The sequence below is a fragment of the Anguilla rostrata genome, chromosome 3 (genome assembly GCF_018555375.3).
Source record: "Anguilla rostrata isolate EN2019 chromosome 3, ASM1855537v3, whole genome shotgun sequence".
Classification (NCBI taxonomy): Eukaryota; Metazoa; Chordata; class Actinopteri; order Anguilliformes; family Anguillidae; genus Anguilla; species Anguilla rostrata.
The window spans coordinates 25,737,255-25,764,511 of NC_057935.1; the positions used below are offsets into that span (position 1 = coordinate 25,737,255).

Here is a 27,257-nt window from a genome sequence, read left to right on the forward strand (position 1 = left end):
ATGCACAGTGCTTTTTGAGGGCTGTACAATACCACTGGTTTTCGAGATTATCACCAAATTAAGTTTGATTGACTGAAAATTCCCAAAAGCTTTTACATGATCAGACAGTCTGTCTTATATAGGACATGAAATGTTCTAAGATTTTGTCCTCCATGATGGCTCAAAGGGGCTGTGCGTCCTTACCATGGAGGCTTTAGAGTGAGACTTTACATACGTACAATATCTGGTCTTTATGCTCCATGTTGGCTCAAACTGACAGTACATTTGGACAGGGGCTGGGGTCAGAGAGGATGTGTTCCTGGTCTGGAGGGAGATGGAGGAGGCTCAGACAACCAGGGCTCGACTCCAGGCCATATTGATGAACATTTCCCCACCTGCACCAGAACAAGGTAGGACCATTCACCCATTGTGCACACTGGTCCATTAACCGGGGACAGGTTAATTGATTAGGTCACTATGGCATTATTGTATTTTCAGTAGCTTTTTGTTGAGCTAACACTGCAGCAAGGCCAGCCATACAGCACGTGAAAATGTTATCAATTATAACTGGGTCTTATGATAGCCATGTTTCTGGTTCATCCTCTTCAGAAGCCCAGCACACTGAGAAGGGTGTGGTGGTTTGAGTGGAGAGGGCTGTGCGATTGGTTTAATTTGTTTTATTTTTGTGTTGTTTTTTTTTTGGTCCCACAGAAGCAGCAGTTTGTGAGCCTGCAGTCATGCGCTGGTCTGAGGACTACCTCAGCTCCAGGGTGTGGCTCTCCCAGTACGGGTTGAAGGCCCAGAAACTGCTGCTGTTCGACGCGCTTGCAGACTGTGCCTTCCGCCACTCAGATGGCGTGGTCGACGTCAGAGTCAAGCCGGGGGATGAGAGTGTGCAAACCGATGCTGTGGGTGACAGATCCTTACTCACCTCAAACCCAGAATATCTCTCTCTCTCTCTCTCTCTCTCTCTCTCTCTCTCTCTCTCTCTCTCTCTCTCTCTCTCTCTCTCTCTCTCTCTCTCTCTCTCTCTCTCTCTCTCTCGCTACGAATACAGAATGAGGTGAGAAATGTGTGGAAGGCAATTTATGAGCCACCACTAGACAAGACAAGCTTGCTGGTGATCTGGGATAAATGCGATCAATGTTTCTGTCCCAGAAATTTATCTTGGAATTGAAGACGTGTCAATTCCATCTCCTGAAGGAGACCATTCTTCATGGTCATTTTTAAGTTTGGTCTATATTAAGTTGTCATTTGCTTCAATGATTGATATCTTTGACACACAGAAAGATGGCAAAAAGATCAGGAAAAATTAACTAGAGCCTGGTCATGGAAAGAAGCAAACTCAAGCATTAAAAATAATGGAGGCAGAGTAAAGGATGCAGTGATGGAGTATGATTATTATAGATCATAAAAAGAGCTGACCTGAAGTTTGGAACAAGTTTTGCTGTCTGTGTGAAAACTCTTCTATAACTCTTTCTGTTACTGCCTGGTTTAATGACCAAATAAAGTTTTGATAAAACTGGGGAAAAAAATCTCTTTTTCACTCTCCCATCCTCTTTTTTCTCTATCACTTGAAGGAAGCAAATCATAAGCTGGTCAATGCCAAGTACTGTAATAGATTTGTCCACATGAGATGGAAGGACGGTTCTTTGGCACACGTGTACATCTCTGCAGACAAGTGCAGGTGGTACGAGGAGCGGATGAAGACGGCGCTGATGAATATGCAGAGGAGGTAATGAGCCTTTCCGCCGGTCACACTCCCTGCCGTCAGCGTAAACGTGAAATCGGTGGTCCCCTGAGGGTCAGTTGAGGGGAAGCAGTTGAGATCACGGGCCATTAAAAAAGCGCTAAATGTTTGGCTCACGATCCTGCTGCTAGCAGACGACTGTAGCGCCGATTTGCAAAAGCACTGGCGGGTTGATAGCTTGCGCTGCTGGCCTCCCGAGAGGTGCTTGCTTGCAAGAACCCCGTCCCACTGCTTTTTACCTCCCTGCAGGCTGGAGTGGCTGAGCAGGGGCAGCAGGGAGCTGTTTGGGGCAGTGCTGGAGGAGCAGGTGTATATCCTCTTAGACACTTCAGAGTCCATGAAAGATCAGCTTCCTCTTGTAAAAGAGAAGATTCAACAGCTCATAAAGGTCAGAAAGTTTTCTTCTCACAACTTGTAGTTTGGGGGGGGGGGGGTGATTTCTCATATGACCAGGTACTGGATATAATAGAATTTGGTTAGAGTCATGATGTGAGAATGAGACTTTAAGCTACCATACGCCATCAGTGACACACTAATTGCAGAATATTACATTACACTACATTCTGACATTTAGGAGACAGTCTTATCCAGAACGACTTACACCAGAGAGATTACATTTTTACATATAATCCATTTATACAGGCGGATATTTAATTAAAGAAATTAAGTTAAAGTTAAGTACCTTAGTCAAGGGTATAACGGCAGTACATATCATTGTGTATTGCTGTACAGGGAAAAATATTTAGATTGGTTCAGACAGGTGTATGATAGACAGCTCATTGTAGCTCCACCCATTTTGTATTTCATAAAACCTCACTGTCCTATCAGTTGGTAAAGGTATAAATAGAATATGAAAGATTAATTCATCCTTTTCCAATGGCCTGTTGCTTTTAAACATGCACTGTAAAAATGTCCATGGATTTTACAGGGAAAGTCTGTAAAATAGCAAAAGTATGAAATTGTAAATAGCTGTAAATATTACATTTAACATTTGTTTGATATACAGTCTGCTGCCATGCTTGTTAACTGATACACTAATACTTCTTGTTGACTAATACATCCATTTACTTGACAATGTGCTTTTGAGTTGAGCAAGTTCCCTTTTTGCATGTTATGTAAAAGGATTTTGTGCTGAAGTGTGAAAGCTGTCTCTGGCGGTGGAAGTGTGAAAGCTGTGTCCAGCGGTGGAAGTGTGAAAGCTGTGTCCAGCGGTGGAAGTGTGAATGCTGTGTCCAGCGGTGGAAGTGTGAAAGCTGTCTCCAGCTGTGGAAGTGTGAAAGCTGTCTCCAGCTGTGGAAGTGTGAAAGCTGTGTCCAGCGGTGGAAGTGTGAAAGCTTTCTCCCTGTCCTGTGTGCATTCAGGAGCAGCTTCGACACAAGGCCCAGGTGAACTTTGTGAAGTTCGGCTCGCGGGCGGCAGCGTGGAGAGAGAGGCTGGTGGAGGTGAGCCCTCAGAGCCTGGAGAACGCCTGGAGCTGGGTCAAACGACTGCAGGTGAGCGCCCCGTTAGCAAACAGATGCTTCAATAACGCTGTGGAGCTTTCCAGATAGATTCCCATTTGGTTGTGAGATGAGGAGGAGGGGAAACATTCCAGCTATATTAAGTTTGTTGGTGAAATGGTATGATGAGAACATTATACAAATTGCATTTTGTCATTATACAAAAATTTGTTGCAGAAAGTTCTGTCAAGGCAAAGGTGTGAAGTCCGGAGGTCAGACAGTAAATACCATGTATTTCTTCTACCTAAGAACTCAACCAGCTGATTTTGCTAATAAGTTTTACCTCCTGGCTGAATAATTGTGCTAATTAGCAAATCCAGGTGATTGGAACAAAATAATGAGGAGGATATTTACTTTCTGAACTTGGATTTTGGATCTGTAAAGCGTCTTTGTGACAGTTCTCTGTAAAAAGCGCTATGCAGATGAAATCTAATTTAATTGAATGGAATTTTCCACCTCTGTGACAAGGTCATATTTTAATGTTGTTAATAAAGCAGTATGGACAGACAGTATTGGGTAGGGCTTGTTATGTACAGATTGTGCGTTCTGTTCTGGGTGAGGTACCTAAATTACTGCTCTGAATATAACCAAATAAATGAATGATATGAAAAAGATGTAAACTATGCGAGTTGCCCTAGCAAAGGGCATGAGCCAAAACCTATTATGCTTTTGAGTCATCCTTCAAAAGTGATTTAATGGTACTTTGGCTGCCTGCCTGCTGAACAAGCAACTCTTTACTGGGTATTGCAATCAATACATATGAAGCCTTCAAAGGGAGTTGTGCATGTAATAATTGTGAGATAAGCTTTAGCCTTTATAAGAGATCTGTGTTTGTAAGTGTGGGTGATTTTGTGTGCCTGTTTGTGTTTGTGTTTGTGTGTGTGCGCATGTACTTGTATGTGTAGGAAGATGGGATAGTATGAAACAGGTTCATACTTTGGGTCTCACAGTTAAATAGTACACTGACAGAACAGGTTCACACTCTTTGTAGCACAATGAGATTGCATTTATGCAAATGAAGACTATCCCTCATCTCTGAGCCCACAGATAAAACAGACTATAGTGTGTCCCTTCTTGTTTAAAACATACCTTGCTCAGCTCAGGGTAATATAAGGCCAAGTCTCTGTTGTTATTCCGATCTCATTCCTTGTTAAAACTCCTAGCCCCGGCATTTAAAAAATGTGTGTTTATGCTGAATCCTACAATTATCATATTGCACCCTTATTAAATTAAAATACATATCCATGTATTGAAAAATACCAAGAAATACATTGATAATATATTCGAATACATGAAGTTACTGCAAATATATTTTCACATATATGGTGGTATATTATTTTTTTCTTAATGATGCATGGTTATGTTCAGATATATCCCACCGAGACTAAACGGTAATAGGCATATTTTCCAATATATTTTATAAAGTGTATTATTCCACATCATTATTCCATTTCTCAATGCAAATGACAAAATATTGGACATTCCAAGTAACAGTTTCTATTTCAAAATAAATCAGAGTTGTCTTGTTGTCATTAGTATGTGCAGTTAAATGCTGAAAATATTGTCAGAACATCCTTCTATTTTCACAAAAAAAATAGAAATCATGAACGGAAATATATATGTTCTATATATACATATATTTATTGCTGCGTAAGAGTACTGTGGTAGAGTATTGGCCATCGACAACATCATCTGGGTGTTGATAACATTTCACTATGCAGTCAGGCTGCATTTAGGACAAACTTCCAGGCTGACAACATTACATTAGTCTCATGATCTCCAGGCTGGGGGTTCGACCAACACGCTGGGCGCCTTGCAGCTGGCACTGGCAGACATTGACACACAAGCTGTTTACCTCCTGACTGACGGAAGGCCAGATCAGGTACCGCATCCGCTAAACAAACAAGTCAGACAGGCTGCTGTAAAGACTAACCGGATGATCGACGCCTGCATTCCTTCCAGTCTCTCTCCTCCCAAATGCCAGAAGGTTCCGGATGGTAACAGGACTTTCTGGTGCTGCATTACAGTACAAAACATCGATTAACGCAGTAACGACATTAGTCATGCCACTTAATGAATGCTCATAAGTTGCATTAACATATTTAACCCTTTAACTGGCACAACAAGAAAATAAATAGGAAAATGAAGAGTGTTTCACTACTGAGTCAATAATGACTACAAATGATTGTTTGTTCAACTGACGACACATTTGAACCTCAACCGGGGTTGGGTTGTTGGTTAACGGTACAATTAAATTCTGCAAGTTTTACGAATAGGTACTGTCAAAATGTAATCTACCATTTAGCTGAGCAAACTGAGCAGTGGTACCTGAGCAGGTGTAAGAGCTGAAGCGAGTGAGAACTAATGCATATTCCCTGTTCTGATTAACGGGCCCGTCCCCAAGCCTACTGGAACCATACTGGCACAGGTTCAGCTTCGCCCACCAGTTCCGGTACACACCATCTCTTTCAACTGCAAGGACCCAGAAGCCAACCACTTCCTGTACCACCTGGCACAGGAGACGGGAGGACGGTACCACTGCTTCCCGTGTGGCCCCCAGGAGCCCGGGGCCCCCATGCCCTACGTGGTGAGGACTGTTTTTTGGGACTAGCTCAGGCCTGCCTGGAGATGGCACTGTTATGCAAATGCTAACTCTCAGCTTCAATTTGCATCAGTGCCCATAGCCCAATAAACTTGCATGATTTCTTTGTTGCCCTCCTCGTCTTACTAAAACTGACATGATATGTTATTTAGAGCTTGAGAATTAAAGGGTTCCACCAGGTGTTAAAGAAGGGTTTTCCAAGGGCATTCCAAACCTTTTCTCACCAGTTTGGAATGCCCTATCATATTCATCAGTGCTGATTGCTGCAACCACCACTATAGATTAGGAAGAGCACAGGCATGCATGCTCTCTCAGATATTTTGTGTCAGACTGCTGTTTCTTTTCTCTTCACAGTGCACAAATTGAGCTTGTGCAATGTCGGGGCGACATAGCTCAGGAGGTAAGACCGATTGTCTGGCAGTCGGAGGGTTGCCGGTTCAAACCCTGCCCTGGGCATGTCGAAGTGTCCTTGAGCAAGACACCTAACCCCTAACTGCTCTGGTGAATAAGAGGCATCAATTGTAAAGCGCTTTGGATAAAAGCGCTATATAAATGCAGTCCATTTACCATTTACCACTATAGATTAGGAAGAGCACAGGCATGCATGCTCTCTGAGATATTTTGTGTCAGACTGCTGTTTCTTTTCACTTCACAGTGCACAAATTGAGCTTGCGTAGACATGAGTCACTTAATGTGCAGCTTGACCAGAGGGGGTCGCTACTGAGCGATGATACATGGTCATCCGGCCAAATGAATCCCTCCCTGCCTGGGTGACACTATGATCAAATATGCATCACCCTGCCCAGGCTGCCGGCCATAGATGGCATGCATTACTCTGAATGACGACATTACAATTAGAATTATTTTAGCACTAGTTTATGTTATCCATGTTAAGGACTTAATTAATGTTAATGGTGAGCAAGCTAACGTTAGGATGCTAATGTTGTTATTTTAGGAAGTGATGAATCACATCATAAAGAAACAAATTAAACAAATAGACAAATTATCATGTCTTACATGGCCTCTTACAGCTAATGAAAGTTATAAGTTCTTACTGGTGACAAAGTGGCTAACGTACTACAAATACAGATGTGCCTTGATTCAAGATACCACAGTTTTCCTCCTTTCCCTTCACGTCTGATGGCCTAAATCTACTTTTATCTCCTCAGTTTTCTATTTTCTCTAGCGTCATCTACCATTACTGGAGGACTAGATATCTATATTTAGCTAACTCGAGGCTGTGTTCATAGTGATTTTAGTATTGCAATTGGGTAAAATCTATTAATATACTGTTTTATTTAAATTTTTCTATGCATTTTAGTTGTGGTCATGGTATAAGAAATACAAACCACACATGCCATGCATATACAAGAATATATGGCACCCATATATTCTTGTATATGCACGGCATGTTGTGGTTCATATCTCGTGCATATACACACACACATATATATATATACAGTGGCATGAAAAATGATTGGCCCCCTTCCTGATTTCATCTATTATTGCATATTTGTCAATTTGTCACATTGAATGGTTTCAGATTTTTAGACAAAATGTAATATTAGACAAAGGGAACTTAAACGCAAAACAAATTTTTTAAATTATTACTTCATTTATTTTATGAAAAAAAGTTAACAAACACCCATATCACTCATGTTAAAAAGTAATTACCCCCTTAAACTTAATAACTGGTTGCAATGCATTTAGCAGCCTTAACTGCAACCAAACGCTTCATATAATTTGAGATCAGTCTTTCTCACAGTTTTAATGAAACAGTCTACCCTGTCTGTCTATCATGTCTGCGTTGCCTTGTGCTTGTGAATTGATGGCACGGTCCTAGAGTATGCACTTCTGCCCACTGTTGCACTTTGCTGATGACATATTTACCGTGGTGTTCCACGCTAACACGGGGTAGGCAGGCACCATTGCTTGTGAAACCTCAGCAAGTTGAGCTCGCTTAATTCGTAATAAGCTGCCACCAAACTACAGCCATGCTAGTCATAATTACAGGAACCCAGGCCTGTCCAGTTTTTTTTTTTGCTTAATTAATGGATTGGTCACACTTTTGCAGTAGCTTCTGCTTTGCATTTACTTATCCCTCATTTGCCCAAATGTTTACATATATTATGCTAATTACCTGTGATAAATTGAGTGGACACAGAGCAAACTGCCCTATATAAACACTCTAAACAGTGATGGGAGTCAGGGTCCACGGAACTGAAAACAGATGGAGTTATGATATTATCGTTGATATGAGCCAATCATTGCACTTGGTGTAGAGTGCCGTTTGTATATTACATTACATTACATTACATTACAGGCATTTGGCAGACGCTCTTATCCAGAGCGACGTACAACAAAGTGTATAACCATAACCAGGAACAAGTATGACGAAACCCCTAGAGAGAAGTACCGGTCCAAGTACAGGGAACAACCGCGTAGTTCAACTTGGACCCTGATGGTTAAACTGATTAACACTAACAACGAGAACGGCAACAACGCAATCTATGGAAAAATAAAAATAAATAAAAATACAAGTAGTCGTTAAGACAGGCGCATCAACTACTGAAACAGCTGCCTAGTTACAACCCTAAGTTTAGTCATTTACAGGGGGGAAGGGAGGGATGGAGAGAGGTGCAGCCTGAAGAGGTGGGTCTTCAGTCGTCGTTTGAAATTGTTCACAGTCTCAGCTGTTCTGACCTCCACAGGGAGGTCATTCCACCATCGTGGGGCCAGAACAGACAGGAGACGTGTTCTGGAAGTGCAGGTGCGAAGAGGGGGAGGTGCTAGGCGTCCTGAGGTAGCAGAACGGAGGGATCTGGCTGGCATGTAGGGTTTGAATATCTTGTGAAGGTATGCTGGGGCTGATCCCTTGACTGCCTGGTATGCTAGGACCAATGTTTTGAATTTGATGCGAGCTATAACAGGCAGCCAGTGGAGGGTAGTGAGCAGGGGAGTTACGTGGGAGTGTCTGGGGAGGTTGAAGACCAGACGAGCCGCAGCATTCTGAATGAGCTGCAGGGGTCTGGTGGCAGATGCTGGTAGTCCAGCCAGTGATAGGTATATAGTCAGTGACTGACTATTCTTTCTTGCTGCAACCACTACAGGCTTCATGATTCCTCACTCTTTCCAAACTGCATCCTGGGTTTGACCCCTTGAATTTTTAAGTGTAGTTTTAAAATCAGGTTGAAAGGGTTTGCAGAGTGCAGAACATACCCATTACTGACAGAACAGCCTCCCTGAGAGTGTTTCATTTGCATCTTCAGAGTGAAGACACACACCTCCTGAAGGCTGAGATCGTAAAAGGAAAGAAAGAGCTGGAGAGAGTCCTGAAACTCCGTGCGGAGTGTGTGATGTTGGACTGGTATCACAACGGGAACAGTACCACAGCAAAAAGGTTAGATGTGAAAACATCTGAGTGCCTCTAGTCTGAGTCTCTGTAATGTCTCCTATCACTGATTATTAACTTACCATACCCAAGTTTATCATCAGGAAAATAATGACATTTAATTTTAATGCAGTCTGTCATTTCTAAATATGAGACCTGACACAAGATCTGTCACAAATCTGTGTACTACTGATTGGTTAAAATATACATGGCCCTGCTGATTAAATAACATAAATACTTACAGTTCTCAACAAAGGTTCCAAAAGTCCAGTACCATGTTCTCTTATAGTGGCCAGCATGATTTATTTTTTTTTGCCTTTTGAAATGAACAAAAATATTTAAAATGTCAGTTTATGGGACAATTACTTTAAAGACTAAATATGCCATAGGAATCAAAGCAGTTAGGTACAATACATTTTCTCCTCATTAAAAGGGAATGTTGACTTTGGAAGAATTAAAGATGCACGCTGATAAAATAAAATAATATGGGTACACTCCCACCGTGTTACAGTTTATTTAACACCAAGACTTGATGTGTATAATGTCACTTTTAATATTTGGAGGTATACTTAATGTGTGTTTTTATTTCATGCAAGTTTTAATTATTTGCATGATATAATGAAATAATGTAATTTTAACTTGAATTTTAACTTCTTAGAATGTAATTTAGAATAAAACATTCTCTGTCAGGGAACATTTGCCTAAATTATGTGATTGTGCAGAAGTATGGATTTTTTTCTCTTTGACTAAGGACTGGTGAGAGACCCCACAGCGCCCCCTGGCTGCAGAATGCAGAGAGACCATGGAGGCCCAGGTCAGCACTGGGGTGTGTTACAGGGTCACGCCCCAGTCACCGGCCGCAGATTCCCACAACCCAGGCCCAGAGTTCGCTACCTCGGCCAGCCCGCCACGCAGGTTCGACAACCACAGCCGCACAGCCCCTAGGCTAGAGCTAGTCCACAATATTTACACCCAAAACACAGAGGTTCTACAAACAGTTAAAGAAAAAAAAAAATCAGGTCCAGAGGGTAGAGAGCATAGATTTCTAGTCTCACATATCAGACTTGGGCCTCAGGCATCGAAGATGAATCTTCTCCTCATACGTGCAGCTCACAAAAATCTCATGCATTTCAAAGAAAGTGACCGTGCTGAGCCGATCTTAGATAAACATACAACATTATGCATATAAGTAAAAATTGGTGTATTTTTCAAAGGAATCATGTTGTGACATCCGCCCTCCCCCACATACACACATATATACACTGTTAACAATTCAGTCAATTGTAAACTTGAGATCTATACCACACTTACAAAGATGTACTGTAGCTGCCTGATTTTATTATGGAGAGAGCATTTGTTGTAAACCCCTTTGTTAATTGTCTAATCAGCACTGTGGTGGCCTCTGAGCAGGCTAGATGTATAGTAGTGACAGGTTTATCTTTTAAAAGCACCAGGAGGGTTAGATGTGTCACAGAACATAAATCTGTATGACTGTTGAAGTATTTTAAATGTCTTCTGCACACAACACGCAAGCCCAGATCCGATTTGTCTATGTGCTGATTGTCGGGCACCTGACACCCATCCTGTCACTTCAGCACAAACAAAAGCCAGCCTGCTAAGGCTCCTGAGCAATGGCGTCAGCGTTGGCAACAGTGGCGGAAGTGCACTCCAGGAATGGATGCTACCGGAGACCTTGTCCCTCTTCCAGACCAACACCAGCAAGCAGAAGCAGGTTCTCAGCCGTGAGTTCGGAAGGAGCTCTTGTAGGAATTCCACGTGGAAATGCACTATACTGAAAATAAATTTCAAATATAAAATATGTCACATATGGTCGAGATATGGCAGCAGTTCACAATATATGGCAAATATACAAGTTATTGCCATTTCAGATAATGCAGTGCATATTGTTTCAATACATTGCTCTGACATTTGTCTTTCCACATATTTACAATACCTGTATATTGCAGTGTATTCCATTTCAATCAGGGATAGCTGTGTCTGCAGTCAGGGATTAGCTTTGGACCTGTGCTAATCAAATAATAAAAGCACATCCTTATGTGAGTATAGTGAGTCATATTTGTACTTTTTCACTTCAGATTACATACATGTTTTCAGTTAGCGCTTCCCCAAACTAATTGGGGCTGGATTGAAACTAGCTAATGGATAATGCTTTTAAAGTGTTCCTGATGTTTGTGTCATTATTAATGTTGTCATTAATAATCTTGCCTGTCCATATTTTTGGCCCAGGTCTTGAATTAACCCCCCTAGATGTCAGCCAAAAGAAACCAAAGCAGAAGACTCCAACTGAGTGAGTACAGAAAGACCTGGAAACACAGAAATAAATGTATCCACTGCTCAGATGTGACTTCTCTGACCCTTGCCCTCTGACCTCTACCCCTTGCTTTGCTACAGATCTCTTAGCATGTCCTCAGCCTGCTGGCTTCGGACAAATAGTTTGGTTGCCAGGAGACTGACCATAATCGACGCCCTGGCCCCCACGGCCATTACACAGAGCGCAAAATTCATCCCTGTACTGGAGAAACACGTCTACTCAAAAGTGTTTGAGGAGGTAAGACCTGCAGATGTAGCTGTGCTGGATGGTAGCATAAGCCAGTAGGTTGAACACTAATAAAGTGTGCTCATTTTGTCCTCAATATATTTGTGGATGCTGGCTCCTCAATAACAGTCAGGCAGTACAGGACTTTGAGGGAATCGCTTCCTTCTCTGAAAAGGCCATGAGTTATCTACACACTTTTTGAACAATTTTGTGATTTGGATAGATCGATAGATTCTTTATTGTCCATGTCTGTGTAAATTTGCCTTTGGCTTCACCGTAGTTGCAGTAAAGAGAAAAAGTCACAAAATATAGGCCATATATAGGCTCAGACAACACAGGCCTCAAACAACCCAGTGCATGGACAACATGACACAACAGAGCCTCAGATTGTGAATGTACCTTTCCAGTACATTTCAGTAGAGTTAATAGAGATTAATGGGTGAAAACATTATGGATTCATCAAAGCAATGGCATGTGGAATGAAATACGCTTATGCTTTTTGAGGCTCTACTCCATAGAGCCTCCCAGAGGGAAGCATGTCAAACTCATTATGAAGAAGGTGTATTGTAGAGGATCAGCCAAAATTTGCGGAGCATTGTCCCTGTGCTGGAGCCCATAGATTTCGGACAGGTGTTTCTGTGGTTTCCCTATAATTTTTCTGCCCATGTTGACAATCCTTGCCGGTTTGCTTAAAAAGTCAGAATGCTACACAGCTTATTTGTAAAGGTATATACAGATGCTTACATTGGTTTGACATTGAAATGTTCATCTAAAGGGCTTCCTTTGAAAATAGATTTTTATCTATTTTTATTTTTGATAAATGGATGAAAACATCTAATAATTTATTTTCACCGTCTTTTAGCCTTTTGCCTGTGGGCAACAACTGAAGGTTTTTTTCTCCAAAAATTACAAACGAAAAACCATACATGTTCCAAACCTGCGTGTGAGGGGTGGAAAAACTGTGATGCCTCCCACCTGTCTAGCTCCGCCCCTAGTACTTCCCTACCCAATCTTTACTCGATGCACCCAGCATTTCATATGATAACGATAGGTCTGTCTTGATACAAAATAAACACGTAATATTATCATCGTAAAAAAAACACCAACATAATAATAGTCTTACCTTTATGATGTTTATTCTTCCCTTTTCCAATAATTACTTTTATTTGATAATATATTTAAATAGGAAGGGTAACACGAAAAATATAGAAATATGGCTGAAATTCTTCTTGGTGCCAGCAGTGCTTTTCACACTATATTTTCAGGAATGCTTTTTTGTTCTGGACACATCAATATGGCATGAGAAAAAAAGATTGAGATGTGTTATTTTTTATTTTAAACATTTTATCTTAAATTCCCACCATTCACATTGCACTCATGGCACTAAGAATGTTTTCTTGAATTATGCTTATATAATTTGTCAATAATGTACTGTTCATTAGAATAGAAGACACAAGAGATTTGACATAGTGACACCCTTGATACTTGTGAAGTGGAATATATATGAACAGCTAAGAACAGGGCAAGACCTTATGCAGTTTTGAGGATAGGGCCAAAAATGAACAGAGCTTGGTGTTGGCTTGGTAAATTAGAGGAGGGGAGATCCCTAAAGGAAATCTAAATCTGTTATACTGTGCATTCAGAACTCAAATGTAATGGACTTATACATTTACAGAAATAAATGATAATGTAAAATTGCTGTTATTTTTGTCATGTTATAAACCAACTATTGCTGGAATTCTGGCCAGATTATTTCACCAGTCTGTCTGGATCTGGCCATCAAATTATCTCCTCCTGATCATCAGCCAAATGATTGCATCTCTTACCTTCTTTCCACAAGTTATTATTATTCATGGCAATTTTAATTGATTAATTTGGTTTCTTTTTCTTCCCTCAAGATTATGCTGGCACTTGCAAATATGTGTATAGTGTCTAAGGGAAGACTATGACTAAAGTGCCCCCTAGTGGTGAAGAGCCCACTTTACTACGCAGTGATCTTTTGAGGCTTTTGTTGAATACTGCCTGTTCTACAGGCACTGACTGCAAACAGAACAAGTCCTGGCTTGTCTGCTGTCACTCTGAGGTCTCCTTATCAACCTAACAGGTCTATGGAAGCATACGGAAACTGTCAGAATTGTATTGGGATGTAGGTCAATAGTTATTAACATTTATTCTTTGACATACATCCACATTTTGGGAAAATGGAAACTCATAAAATATGAACTTGTGCTTGGTAATTTCTAGAATATTTTTTTTTCTGTGGTGTCCTCATGTGTGAAAATATATACTAGCTTTGAAGTGCACTTTGCTCAAGAAAGGAGATACTCAACTATGGATGTAGCAGCAGATTACTTTCTTGACATTGTTAAGACCAGAGAAAGACACAGGAAAGTTACATTATTAAAATTTTTTAAATTGCAGTCTAGGGGTCAGTAAGACTTTATTGCCTCTATGCTTAAGGTTTCAGTAACCTTATTGCACTCCATGAAGTGTAATCCATCTGGTGTCCTGGCTTCTCTTCCCAGGTGGGTGTAATGAGGGCATGACACCAGTAGAGGTCAGCATGTCACATTGCGAGCAAAGCACATGATAAACCATGGCCATACCTGTAAAAGCTTACTTGCCTACTATTGAGTATATAACTTGAGTACACCAGAGGAAAAGTTGTTAAGATGGCAAAATTTCTCTAAATGAAGTGTACTTAAAATCTCAGGATGATATACTTATTTCCAGAGTATATCCGCGAGCATACCTTTCAGGAAATAAACAACCATTTTGGTCCCATTAATATGACACGCAGCTTTGCTTTAAATACGAGGCACAACTTTGCTTACATTTTCCTTCAAGAACAACGACACGTGAGCATGGCCGCGGAAGGGCGTAACATCTTATGACACTTCCACAGTATGGTTAAATAGTATGGACATTATTTTTTGTGCCATGTCCATCCTGTGCTAAATGCAATAAACAGCACACAGTATGCTTAGGGGACAGTACATATTTTGAGGATGCAGTAGTGGCTGATTTTGGCATGCCCAGTGTGATTTTTGAACAAAATGATTGGTTATAGAAATGGAATATATTGGGAACATGGACTTTTTGGAAAATATAATGAAAATTTAATATATTGCAGTAAAGTCCACTATTCTAAGACAGTTTAACTTTAGTGGTAGTGATATTAGAATTATAGCTTATCAAGACTTGACCCTTATAGAATCATTCTCCTTGATTTCAGAAAAAGTTCCTCAGCATTTCATATATTAATTAAACATATATTTATTTCTGAATAGGGCAAAATGCACGAAATAAATGCATGAAAAGCAACAACATGACAAACGCATAGCCATGTTACATAAAAACCCAGGAAAAGGAACAAACAACAGGAAAAAGGAGCAGAAGCTTTTTTCCTAAGTAAGTAACAAACAGGCTTACTTAACAGCGGCGCCAATGACAGTAACATAGCATGACATGGATGCTTATCATGTTTGTTGATGATTGTAGACCAGCATTAAATGGCAGTGAAGAACATTAGAATTTGTCCACTTTCGATCAGTGCATGTGATTGTTTCCTTCATTAGATCCTGCACCAAAACCTGCTTCCTCACTCTTCACCTCTCTGACTTGGCTATCTGTTCACAGCACTTGTAGTCCATACAAAATGAGTGTAAAGAGTGTAAACTAGAGCCTGTTTGTACTGGGAGTTTTGGACAGTTACTGATTCAGTTACATTCAGGATCAGGTCTGGAGCCAATTTAAGTCCAGTCAAAATTCAGGAAATTAATCAAAACTCTATTTAGGTTTTCATGGGGATGTTTGAAATCCTGAACTGAATTTCAATTCATTTTCTGATTTGACTGAAATGAAATGGAATTGACCACAACCCTGTTCAAGATAGTCTTTACACCAAAACACCTGGAGTTTTATTTTCTGAGGGTACGGTGCATTTGCATCAGGACCCTGAATGCAATCTTGTTCCTCATGCTCATGGGAACCTGTTGCACTACTAGACGCTGAAGAGGGTCATGTTGCTGCGCTGAATTTTCTGTCATTGTTCCACTGATGAACAGCTGTCCGGCTCTCTGCTTCAAGAGGGAAAATTGCATACACATAAGTAGTGTAAACAGGACCTCCTTAATGAAAATGGTGCAGTATATCCTACGCTGATTGCCTGTGTTCTAATGCATTGTAATGGTTTGGGTTTGGAGGGGTAACAAATGAAGCTACCATGGAAACTCATGCTTTAAAAGGGTTTTATGCTCTCTCATCAGTAAGACCCTGACCTGCGTACTCAGAGAAAGAAGCATGTAAATTCCTCTCTGTGTTTCTGTTCCACCTCGAAATGTAAAGAGGACATGAATAGAGGCGAGTGCAGCTCTAACAATACACTGCCATGGACCGCAAGTGAATAGATGCCAACGTAATTCCTATCACTAAGGATAGAGGCAAAGTCACCAATTCATTCCTGATGTTTTTTTATAAGAAAGAACCTCATACAGAAAGAGATTACATGGATCTGTATGTGTGCTCGTGTGCACGCGTGTGTGTGTGTGTGTTTGTGTGTGCATGTCTGAGAGAGAGTACCTGCGTGTGTGTGTGTGTGTGTGTGTCTGAGAGAGAGTACCTGCTTGTGTGTGTGTGTGTGTAAGTGTGGGAGAGTAGCTGTGTGTGTGTGTGTGTGTGTGAGAGAGAGTAGTGTGTGGTGTGGTGTGGGGTGGGTGTGGGGTTGGTGGTGTAGTGGAAGTAGCTGTGTGTGTGTGTGTGTGTGTGTGAGAGAGAGAGAGAGAGAGAGAGCATGGGAGCGTAGCTGTGTGTGTGTCCGTCTGTGTGTGTGTGTTGATCTCAGGCATGTTTTCCCTCTCCCAGGTGTTCCCCCTCGCTCACGTCAGTGGCTGCACAGGACGGCTTACCTTGGTAAACCCTCAAGCTGTGAACCTGGAACACTACAAAACCAGGCTGCAAGCAGCTCTGCAGGACTACCGGAGGTCAGGTCCCCTGAGTGACAGGACCGTTTATTTGTGTGTGCGTGATCCATTTTGGGTCTGAGGAAGACCATTCTCTTCCCCACTGGAGGGCTCTTCTGATTGGTATTGTCTCTGTTTGTTGCCTAATCCTCTATGTGTGCACCATTGTAATTTGCTCTGGATAAGAGCATGATAAATGCCAAAATGTATATGTACTACTGATGTTGCAAGAGACAGCATCTCCCTGTCAGGAAGACAGGAAGTCGCCATGAATCAATTATTTCTCATTTATTTGCAGCTTTTTGTAGCTAGAGGACCTTTGCCATTTTTTACATGTGATAAATTTAAACAGCTGGAAATATATTGCAGAATTTCAGCCATGCCTCATCTGGGATTTAACCTTGCAATCTCTCAGATACCTTAACCAATCAAAATGTGAGATAAAAAATATGGAGTACAATTTCACTCCTGTGACCAGAGTTGTCCTGCAAGTCACAAAGCATTAATAAAGAACTGAATATAAATCACATCTCCAGCAATGATTATCCTCACAAGAATTTGTGGTAACAGTTTAGAATATGGGACAATTAGAATGTTTAATCAAATATTAATAACTGTATTGCAAATCATTAAAAATACATGGCTGATGGTTAGGCCACATTAATAAATGTTAGCAAATGTACTATTAGGAAAAATGTAAAGGTTGCCACATTAAGAAGACTCTACATCAGGTTACAATATGCTCTGTTGACAAGCAAATAAATGAAACTGCAATGGAACTGATATTAATTGTACTGTAGATGTCCTTAAAGCAGAAATATTAGCCTCCCTAATGTCCAGTTTCCAATTTGGATATTTCACACAAAAACAGCAATGGATTTTAAATATAGTGCAGTTGTCACTAAAGGCCACTCTTAAGCACACTTGACTAGAACTGTTACCTGCCTAAAACAATGGTGGGATTAATCAGCTACCTTTATTCAACACCGGGTGAGTAAAATTTCCCATATTTGCTGTGGTGTCAAAAAATGGAAGTAAGAATAGGATAACAGTTAATGTCAAAGCCATCACAATTACTGTGGTCAGAACTGCAGACAGCAACTGTGGGTATGGACGCTTACAGAGATGCAATATTTAATTATCCAGAAAGATATTTTGGATTTTCCTTTCTTTAAAAAAAAAAAAAAAGATAGAAAAAAAAAAGATAATGATAAATATATGTCAAGTTTTGAAAGAAATATATTGCAACTTCTGAAAGTGTAACTATTCGTTATATTTGGCCACATATTGTGACACGCTGCAGCATTGTTTCAGTATATTCTACTCTTCATAGTCTGTAGGGAAAAACAGATGAAAATGGAAAAAATGCTCTTTATTCTTCAGGCGTCTGGATTTGATTGTGTGGAAAGCGTTGACTCAAGAAGAAAGAGATAAGTATGTGTGTGTTTTCCTTACCCTGATATGCCTCATGCAGATGCATGCAGACCTGGAAAAAATCAAAAGAAAAGACATGACCTTATAAACCAAATATCAGTGCAGCAGAAGCAGTAATACATTAATTTAAAATGTATTAATATTCAATATTTATCTCATATTTATGCCTTTTCTGTGATTAAATTCAGTTGTATTTATGGATTGAGTGTACACCCACGTTCTTTCATTCTCATCCACCTTCATATTGCACCGACTTCATGTGTTGTTACATTTTCATTAATATCAAGCAGATTACCCCATGAGACAAAAGTTACATGCATGCTGCTGCTAAACCACAAGGTATCAAATCAGATACCTTAGATTATGCTAAATTTGCAAACTGGTGTGTGCTAATCTTGAATCTTAAATTCTCTGTCATAATCACTGTTGGCCAGAATTTTTTCAGTATTAATATGTAGCTGGCTGGTTTGCTGCTGTGGTGATGTTGCATTAGTAATATGTCGCTAGCTGGTTTGCTGCTGTGTTGATATTGCATTAGTAATATGTCACTAGCTGGCTTCCTGCTGTGTTGATATTGCATTAGTAATAAGCAGCTAGCTGGTTTACTGCTGTGTTGATATTGCATTAGTAATGTGTTGCTAGCTGGCTTGCTGCTGTGTTGATATTGCATTAGTAATAAGCAGCTAGCTGGTTTGCTGCTGTGTTGATATTGCATTAGTAATGTGTTGCTAGCTGGCTTGCTGCTGTGTTGATATTGCATTAGTAATAAGCAGCTAGCTGGTTTGCTGCTGTGTTGATATTGCATTAGTAATGTGCAGTTAGCTGGTTTGCTGGCTCAGTGAATTTAATGTTGGTGAACAATTAAACTCTACAGGTTTGGCAGTGATAAGCCAGTGAGATTCCAGGAGCACCGTGAAGCCCTGCTGCAGGCCCTGGAGAGCCTGGGCTGGCCCCTGCCACAGGAGGACGTGAGCCTGCTGGAGGACCAGATCAACATGGCCCTGTCTTTCCTCCAGCAGGCCTCCGACCTGCAGCAGGCCGCCAAGCAGACCCCCGGCACCCGGGACGCTGTGAGTCAGTCTGGACCATTAGAGATTTGGGTTTTAAAAAACCCTCTGCTGGTTGGGCAGGCACATGCCAGGAGTACACTTGATCTTTGGGCTGAACTTTTGATTTGTATCCTTATGGAAATAGAATATACTGTAATATATTATAAATTTGTGGCCTTATTTCATGTGATATAACAACAGATATATTTTACAACATATTTAAAAATATCAATAATTGAAAACATTTTGTAATTTGTATTTACACATTGTTAAGTTTTGCAATATATTTTATTTTTATACGGGTGGTATATTCTGATTTGTGTATTGAAAGAGTCAGATTCCATCTGCCAAAAGCAATATTGGCTTTTTAAATATAAAAAATATTGGCTTTCTAAATGCCCCATATATTTCAATATGCCTTTAAATGAAGCTGAATTAGTTTTTTGCATTCAGAAAAGGTATTCAGATTACCCACAGTGCTGGGTCAAAACACTCTTTCTCTAAGGTCACTCAGAAAAATTACCTTTACCCTTGGAATAGCTCATCTGACCTTGCAAATTACAATTATTGCCAATACTGAGGTGAAACATTTATTCCTCTGCAGCTAGGTTTCACGAGGCCATAGCACATGTTGCATTTAAGAAGAAAAGCTTGTTACTATAGCTGAAGAAATAAAACAAGTGTAATAACGTAAGGGAGTACTCGTCCACAAAGAATCTGGACACAGATGGCAAAGAGCCTTTTAAAAAATTTCATCTGAGCTATGAAAACTTGCTTTATCTGCCCCCCCACCCCCCCACCCCACCCCCACCTCTCTGAAATCACAGTGATTGGATACTCCTCTAAGCTGAGCTGATACACCGAGGCCTAGTCCAACTGGCAATGCTTAACAATTCCTACAGCTTTCTGATCCATTGCTAGTGGTATTTTAGGTCAAAGTAAAAAGTGGTCAAATCATTTCAAAGTAAAACGTCATAAAAGAAGCTGATCAGAGTGATTATTTGAAGATAGCTTAACACATGAGTTCTGAAAATAAAACAGGCCTTCTTTATCGGACTTGAGAGAAAATGATTGGAAATATGTAATGTCCTCGTGTCCCTGGAGAGCAATTCTGTATGCAGGAGTCAGAAATTTCTGTCGTCGCCCCCTCAGAATTGGGCCTCGTTATCCTCTATCACCTCAGTGTGGCTGCCACTTATTAATATTTATTTTTGATACAGAGTTACACGGTCTCATCAAAATTATGATTACTGCTGAAGATCCTTTAGGGTGTGCATTACGCGTGCATTAAGTCACATTGTTCAAATATTGCTGCGCAAACGTTCAGTCCTGTCCTGGTGGTTCTAAAGTCTTCCTGTGTTTGGACTGCTTGAGCCTGTCAGAGGAATTTTTTAATTTAAACACATATAGAGGCCAATATCTTCTGCTCTGAAGGGATACAGCTGTGTTGTTAATTTTAGCCCCTCTTTATTTGGCACTTAATGCCAATTTCCTGCTGGCTGTTGTGGGCTTCTCACAAAATCAATCACCCCTCCTGTGTGAAGCTGGCATACAATGGCTAGTTTTAGTTACCTAGGGTCAGACTCAGAGAGAGAATTTGCACAGTTGAGAGGGTAGGTGATTGCCACATACGTACTTACAGGTAAGAATACAGGAATTTGCATGCTCTGAAACGTTTGCTTTATTTTACGCCATGTCCAAATAAATGTCAGTTTTCTTGAACTCAGTTTAAGCATTTGTGTTCCTGTCTAGAGATGGGGCTTCCCCTTTAGACAAAAAGCATGTGTGAGTTGCAAATTACATACTTTTTGATATCATTATCGATCCTTTTTGCACCAATGTACCTGTATTAAGCGTTATTACTGTTTAGCCTGCATGCAGGAATGCAAGCATGTATACATGTGTACACACAACATGCGTGCGCACAAACACACACACGCACACACTCACACACACACACACACACGCACACACACGATGACTCACTAACAGATGCAGCGGGCTCAGCAATAAGGCAGTGATGGACAAAAGCATCTTCAGATAGCTTAGTTGCAGCACCCAGAGGACAAAGTAATGAGGCTAGAATGTGGTCTGCTAGCAGCACTGGCTGACATATGAGAGAGAGAGAGAGAAAAAAAGAGAGAGAGTTTCTTTTAAAAATCAATTGCATGCTGCTGAAGTCTCTATGATATATGGAGGTCAAAATACGCTGGAATGATTTAAAACCCCTTTCTTTAGTTTTATGTCATCGCACAACTCTTGAAAGTACTGCTGACAAACTGTTTTAGTGAAGAGCTTTTTAGTTTTGTGTGGAATATAGAGTTTTATTGGCTCATTGCGGGACTATACACTTTTTTTTGGGCGGGGCGGGGGTAGTAATAAATATAAAAATGGGAATCGTAAAGCAGTAATAAATGTATGTTATACAAAGAGCACCAATTATACAATATGTCTGTATTTTCTATTGCCATTTCATCCCATTTAACAGGAATTATGGTCTGCGTAAACATTTGATTTACCTTAAAAAAAAAAAAAACATGCAAAACGTACAACAATGCCAAGTCAAAGTATTGATATCAATATGAGGATAAGTTACAACAAACAATACTGGCTATCTTAGCTCACACAAATTAAGTAAGTTCTATTCCAAAGCAATGATTCCCAATGTTTCCTGAATTATTTATTTAATGTAACGGTGATGCAATTATATAATGTAATAATAATAATAATAATAATAATAATAATAGTTTATCTTAATAGAATGCATAGCTATTTCGGACATAATGTGGCTTAAGAAGGAAAAGCACCTAAGAAAAATTAACAGAGATTTTTTTTTTCATCCCTGCCGTTCAGGGATTCCATATGACCCTGCAACCAGTTAAACAAACAATAAATAACTATGTACTTCGTCCTCAATTGCATGGAAATAAACATCCTCATCCCCAGAAAGTGCACTTTCATCTCCTGAACCATTATCTTCATGACTAGAATGAAGCATGGCTTCCGTAATTTGACACCTGTACTCCTGTGCTGCCATTTGTACAATGTAGCCATTATGTTTAAAAAACTATAGAATAGGGAAACAGATCTACCAAGAAGCCAGCATGAGATAAATTCATTTTAATGAATGTTGCTACAAGTCATTATGCTTTTATTTCAAATATTAAGTTTATGATCTGCATCAATTCGTTAAGCTTGTGGCTTTTGAAGATGCATTCCTGCAAGTTTTATTAGTAATTGCTTTGTCATTTATAGTTTTTTTTATTTTAAAATCTTTCTATCGTTTTAATATGTAGGGTCAATCGGAACAGTAGTACCAGTTCCAGAAAATGCTAATTGAATACCCCTATAATTAGATTTAAGTGGGCTATAATTTGTGAAACTTGAAGTCTTTTCTGAGAAAGTAGTTTTCTTAAAGAAAATAAAATAAAGCTCTGTGTAATGTGCAGTGAGAAGGGCACAATGCGATTATTGCTGAACGTGCTGTGATTGTGTTAGTGTGACACCTCCAGAGGCTTCTGGGAAACAACATGATGTCACAGAGGAAGCAGCCGACAGGCGATGACACAAGTTGTGGTTAAGGCACCATGTCTCTGAGGTGGAGCCTCTCAGAATCTGTAGCTCAGAGACTCCAGCCTGCAGCCCCATACTAGGGCTAATTAAATCAATTATCTCTTCACATCTGGTGCTAATACTAAAGACCATTGTGTCACTACCCCCACCTCCCACCCCCTTAGGACTGGAAACAATCTCTCCCCTTATGAATTTAGTCACTCATGCCATTTCACTGGCCATGCAAATGCCATGTCTATCAATAAATGAGACCTTTAATACCAGAAATCTATGTTTCTACACCCTATTGATAATTTGCATCAGAGTTCTGTCCAAAAAATTGAATAATAATAATAATAATAATAAGTATGCACCTTACCCAAGGGCAGAATACATTCCAAAAATGAAGAGACTAATATGAAAGTACAACAGTGAACAAGAAGAAGACAGGAAATTCACCTTTTGGAACTACTTCACAGTTGTTAGGCTCAAAGTTGTTTGTAGAAAGTGCTGACAGCTGAAGTGGTAAAATCTGGAGCTCTCAGAGGATAGCAAGGAATGCACTGGGTGGTTCATGTGTCACTCCTCTGCCACAGCAGAATTCTCAGTGTTAAATCATATCTCACATATACAGTATATGAGTCCAGTAGGGACCAGGTGTTCGTTGCTAGAGCTGAAAGTGCTGCTTCGTGATTGATTTGATACGAAACATGTTGCTGTGAAGGCTGATGCTCAGAGGCTACCTGCTCATACCATCCTCAGATCAGAGAACTATTCATCTGTCTGTCTGTCTGCTCTCTGCATGCCTTCCCAGGATGAGAGAACAGAGATCACATCATCCAGAGCACAGGGGGGGACCAAGCCCAGGAGAGCACTGGACACCCTCAGGGGTCAGAGTGTCCTGGCCAGGTCGGAGGCTGATGGATTTTATTATCCAGGTAAGGTACTTCCTTCTTATTACTTGACAAAAATGACCACAAAACATGGTAGATACCATAGTCTTGTATTAAATCTGGACATATGGCTTTAGTGTTGTCCAATAATGGGAGGGTTTTAGTAGGCTGGGTCAACAGGCTTGACTGCTGGTCGATCGTGTGCACACAAGCCCACCGGTTGAGTGGCAATCTTTGTTTTACGAGATGTGTAGTTTGTCAATTAGAAACAGTACAAATTAAACACCATTCTCTTGTACAGCAACATGGATTTTACATTGTTTTTATGAAAAAGGTGTTTGCAAATAATGCCGTCTTATCACTAAGGACAGCACTAAGCATGAGTAAGCATTGCTTTTAGAAAAGGCAGATTGTTATGGTGGTATATGGATGCCTTAAATGGGTATCGCAGAACCTCATGGCTCAGCATCATGCAAGTAATCTTGTGGGCTTGTTAGATGTCTATGTCATATACTTGTGTTTAATGAAGTGAAGTTCCTTGAAACAGGGACCGTGAGGAAACGTCTGGCCGGAAAGCGGGTGTTTTTGGATTTTGGCAGCGGGGAGACAGAAATTGTTCACCTGAGGTCTCTCATCACCGTGGGAGGGGCAGGACCATGTCCCCCACTGAGAGTAAGTCTTCAACATAGTATGTATGTCTTATCATGTGATGGTCCAGTACAGAATTTGATGTCACCCCCTTGAGAAGCAACAAGAGTATGGTTTGCTCCCTTAGCTGGAACCTTGCTCTTTAGCTCATAAGGCTAATAGTATCTTTTGTTGTATAGAGCAGCCAGATCGGACAGTAGTTTGAAACAGTGGATCTACAGTGATGTTATAGTTATGGCAGTGACTCGGATAGTACACCTGAGGCTTCTGTGGGAGTTTAGAGGAGGAGAATCTAGCAGAGTTCAGAGATGTGAGTTAGTGCATGAGCACCTGCTACAGAAGGTGTTGTCACCCTGTGGAGCTACATTGAGAGTGTACTTAGGTCCCTTATCTGAGAATCTTGATCTTTAGCTGAGTTGGCTAATCGTATCTCTTATTATGCGGAGCAGCCAGCAATGTCTATAGTCTGAAACCCACAACATACCTGACCCCGATTGCACAAACACCAGGAAATGAATGTGTCTCCACGGCCACTCTAACACAGCGGATCCCAAACTGTGAGTCATGGGAGGTACCGAGGGGGGTCGTGAGATATACACAACGAGAGCAACTATAAAATTTTCTGCTGACATTCACACCAGTCAGATTCAGCATTGCTTTTGTTAGGGGTGCTGCAGTGTACAGTACATGCATTTGTTTTGCTGTTTCACTTCCACATTTAAACAAATTGGGCTACATTCTTTTAAGGGCTGGGACACACAAAATATATTCCCTCATTAAGTGGATCATGGGAAAGCTTGGGAACCACTGCGCTAACACATCCAGCATCTGCTGTTTTATTAGAACCGCTGGGCGGATGTGTTTCTTTAAGGAGTAAAACATGTCTAGTTATGGTCTTGATTCCATTCCCTGACATCTAATGTGTTCAAAAGATTACAAGATACAATTTAGGCATTTAGCAGATGCTTTTATCCAAGGTAATTTACAATGGATGTAGTTAGCATGGCTAGGGAACCATCACTAGAGCTTGAGATACAGTAAGTACAGCTACAATGAAATTATGAAGACCTTTAAAACAAAGGCAGAGAAGGGCTCTTTACAGCTGTTATCCTGTGATAAAGTCCAATGCTGTGTGATTTTGTAGTGACAGCTTATTCTCCCTGGCTGTCCTCCTCAGGTTGGTGATTTTGTGCTGGTCGGCTCGGGGACAGAGGGCACAGGCGATTACTTTGTCCCAGGGGTTGTCATAGCAACCCCTCGCCGACTGGAACCCTCAGACAAACTACACACTGTTCTCAAATACGACAGCAGGAAGGTGAGAAGTCAAACCTGGCAACCACAGAGTGGAGCTGTGCAATTTCAGGAGTGTCAGTGTCATTTATCAGTCTTCTTCAGGTGGTTTCATCACGTTATCGACTACGTTTACATCCTCAGGATTTTGGTCATTACAGAGTGAATTCATATCGAATTAACATTTCAAACCAACTGTTTCTATGATTACAAATTCAGGTGGTTACTGGGCTACCTGTTCTCAAGTATAAGCATATAAGTTGAATGTAATCATTTGTGCAGAGCTATCCTTCCTGTCGATGCCATTTAAGATGACAAACATGTTTCTAGTCATGCTTTGCACTTTGTTGGCATATAAAATATTTTAGTGGATTAGCCGGACACAAGCGCCATCATCCCACGATTGTTCTGCATAAGGCAGGTTGCTGTATGCTGATGGAGGTGCTAATATGATAGAATGATAGAGTGTATTTGTGGAATATTAGGCTGCAAGTAATCCCAGTCATTGACTGTAGGCTCTGTGCTCTGACTTGTAGGTGCACACACTGCGTAGCAACATGGTGAAAATCAGCCAGACCAGGTATGACCTCACCTGTCGTCAGCTCCGCGAGCGATACGGAGAACTGCAGCGATTGGACCACAGGAGGCGAGTAGTGCCCATTGGTCATTTGAGTCTGGGGTCACTTCAGTTAGTCTATTTCTGTTTTGGAGGAAAATGCATGACCGGCATCATCCTTACAGAAATGGAATATATCAAAATATATTGTAAATATGTGGCCTTATAACTAAATATATTTCACAAGAATATTTTTTTAAGAAACTTGCTGCGATATCTAGAAAAATCAGAATGAGGAAATTTGTATATTTGAACAAATATGATGTTAATATAACAGTCTTAACTGGCTTATTAATGTCTTCATTATATATTTAGTTTAAATACATTCCCAGCATATTCTATTTCTCTAAGGGCAGGTTGTTTTGTGACCAGAACTGTGTATAGTACGCCAAAATTATTATTGATTATCACTTGATCATCAAACATCGAGGAGGGACAGTCATTTCCGTAATCTTGCAAATGGAGTGGTTTAATAATTCATTCAAAATAATAAAAAAGATTTATCAAATAAAAAAATTTATAGTTTTTCAATGATTGGGTCATTTTTATGGTTTTTACATCGATTGATGGTGTCCTTGTTTTTCAGTCTTCCCCACTTTTCCTGTGGTGTATAATGTATTTTATATTTCAATCGGACGGTAACAATTCAGTGCCTAAATTGTAAACTTTGTAAACTCATATTTGTTCACAAGCTACTGCCACAAGTACTGTGAATGACCTGCATATTACTCACAGTTTATAGTTGTAGGTCCATGAGTTATTTACTCATGCCAATACAAAAATGATTTTATATGATTGGACATTTTGGTCAGTAATATGTTTCACAGAAAATTCTCAGATCGCTGCAGAAGTGCTTTAAAATTTTAAAGCAAAGTGGTTGGTGTTTTTTTTCTCTAAGTATTTACTCTGGCTGGGTTTCCTAAACAGCTCCATACACCAGTGCTGCCTCCCAACTGTATCTGACTGTGTTGCTCAATGGTCGATGATGGCAGAAAATGATCAATGACGTCCTGCATCATTCAAATACGCCTTATAA

At 40.4% G+C, this 27,257-nt stretch overlaps 1 protein-coding gene across 1 annotated transcript in view; it reads left to right on the top strand.

The window, feature by feature from the left end:
* Positions 1-27,257, top strand: part of LOC135250561 (von Willebrand factor A domain-containing protein 3B-like) — a 53,591-nt gene that overhangs the window by 8,606 nt on the left and 17,728 nt on the right. Inside the window, exons 8-26 of the mRNA XM_064326976.1 lie at positions 273-389; positions 691-887; positions 1,560-1,714; positions 1,979-2,117; positions 3,091-3,222; positions 5,012-5,110; positions 5,633-5,815; positions 9,100-9,230; positions 9,973-10,136; positions 10,817-10,963; positions 11,469-11,529; positions 11,634-11,790; positions 16,642-16,760; positions 18,123-18,173; positions 19,048-19,243; positions 23,589-23,712; positions 24,215-24,339; positions 25,493-25,630; positions 26,142-26,251. Of these exons, the coding sequence (XP_064183046.1) occupies positions 273-389; positions 691-887; positions 1,560-1,714; positions 1,979-2,117; positions 3,091-3,222; positions 5,012-5,110; positions 5,633-5,815; positions 9,100-9,230; positions 9,973-10,136; positions 10,817-10,963; positions 11,469-11,529; positions 11,634-11,790; positions 16,642-16,760; positions 18,123-18,173; positions 19,048-19,243; positions 23,589-23,712; positions 24,215-24,339; positions 25,493-25,630; positions 26,142-26,251 (2,545 nt within the window). The remainder of the gene's footprint in view (positions 1-272; positions 390-690; positions 888-1,559; positions 1,715-1,978; positions 2,118-3,090; positions 3,223-5,011; positions 5,111-5,632; positions 5,816-9,099; positions 9,231-9,972; positions 10,137-10,816; positions 10,964-11,468; positions 11,530-11,633; positions 11,791-16,641; positions 16,761-18,122; positions 18,174-19,047; positions 19,244-23,588; positions 23,713-24,214; positions 24,340-25,492; positions 25,631-26,141; positions 26,252-27,257) is intronic.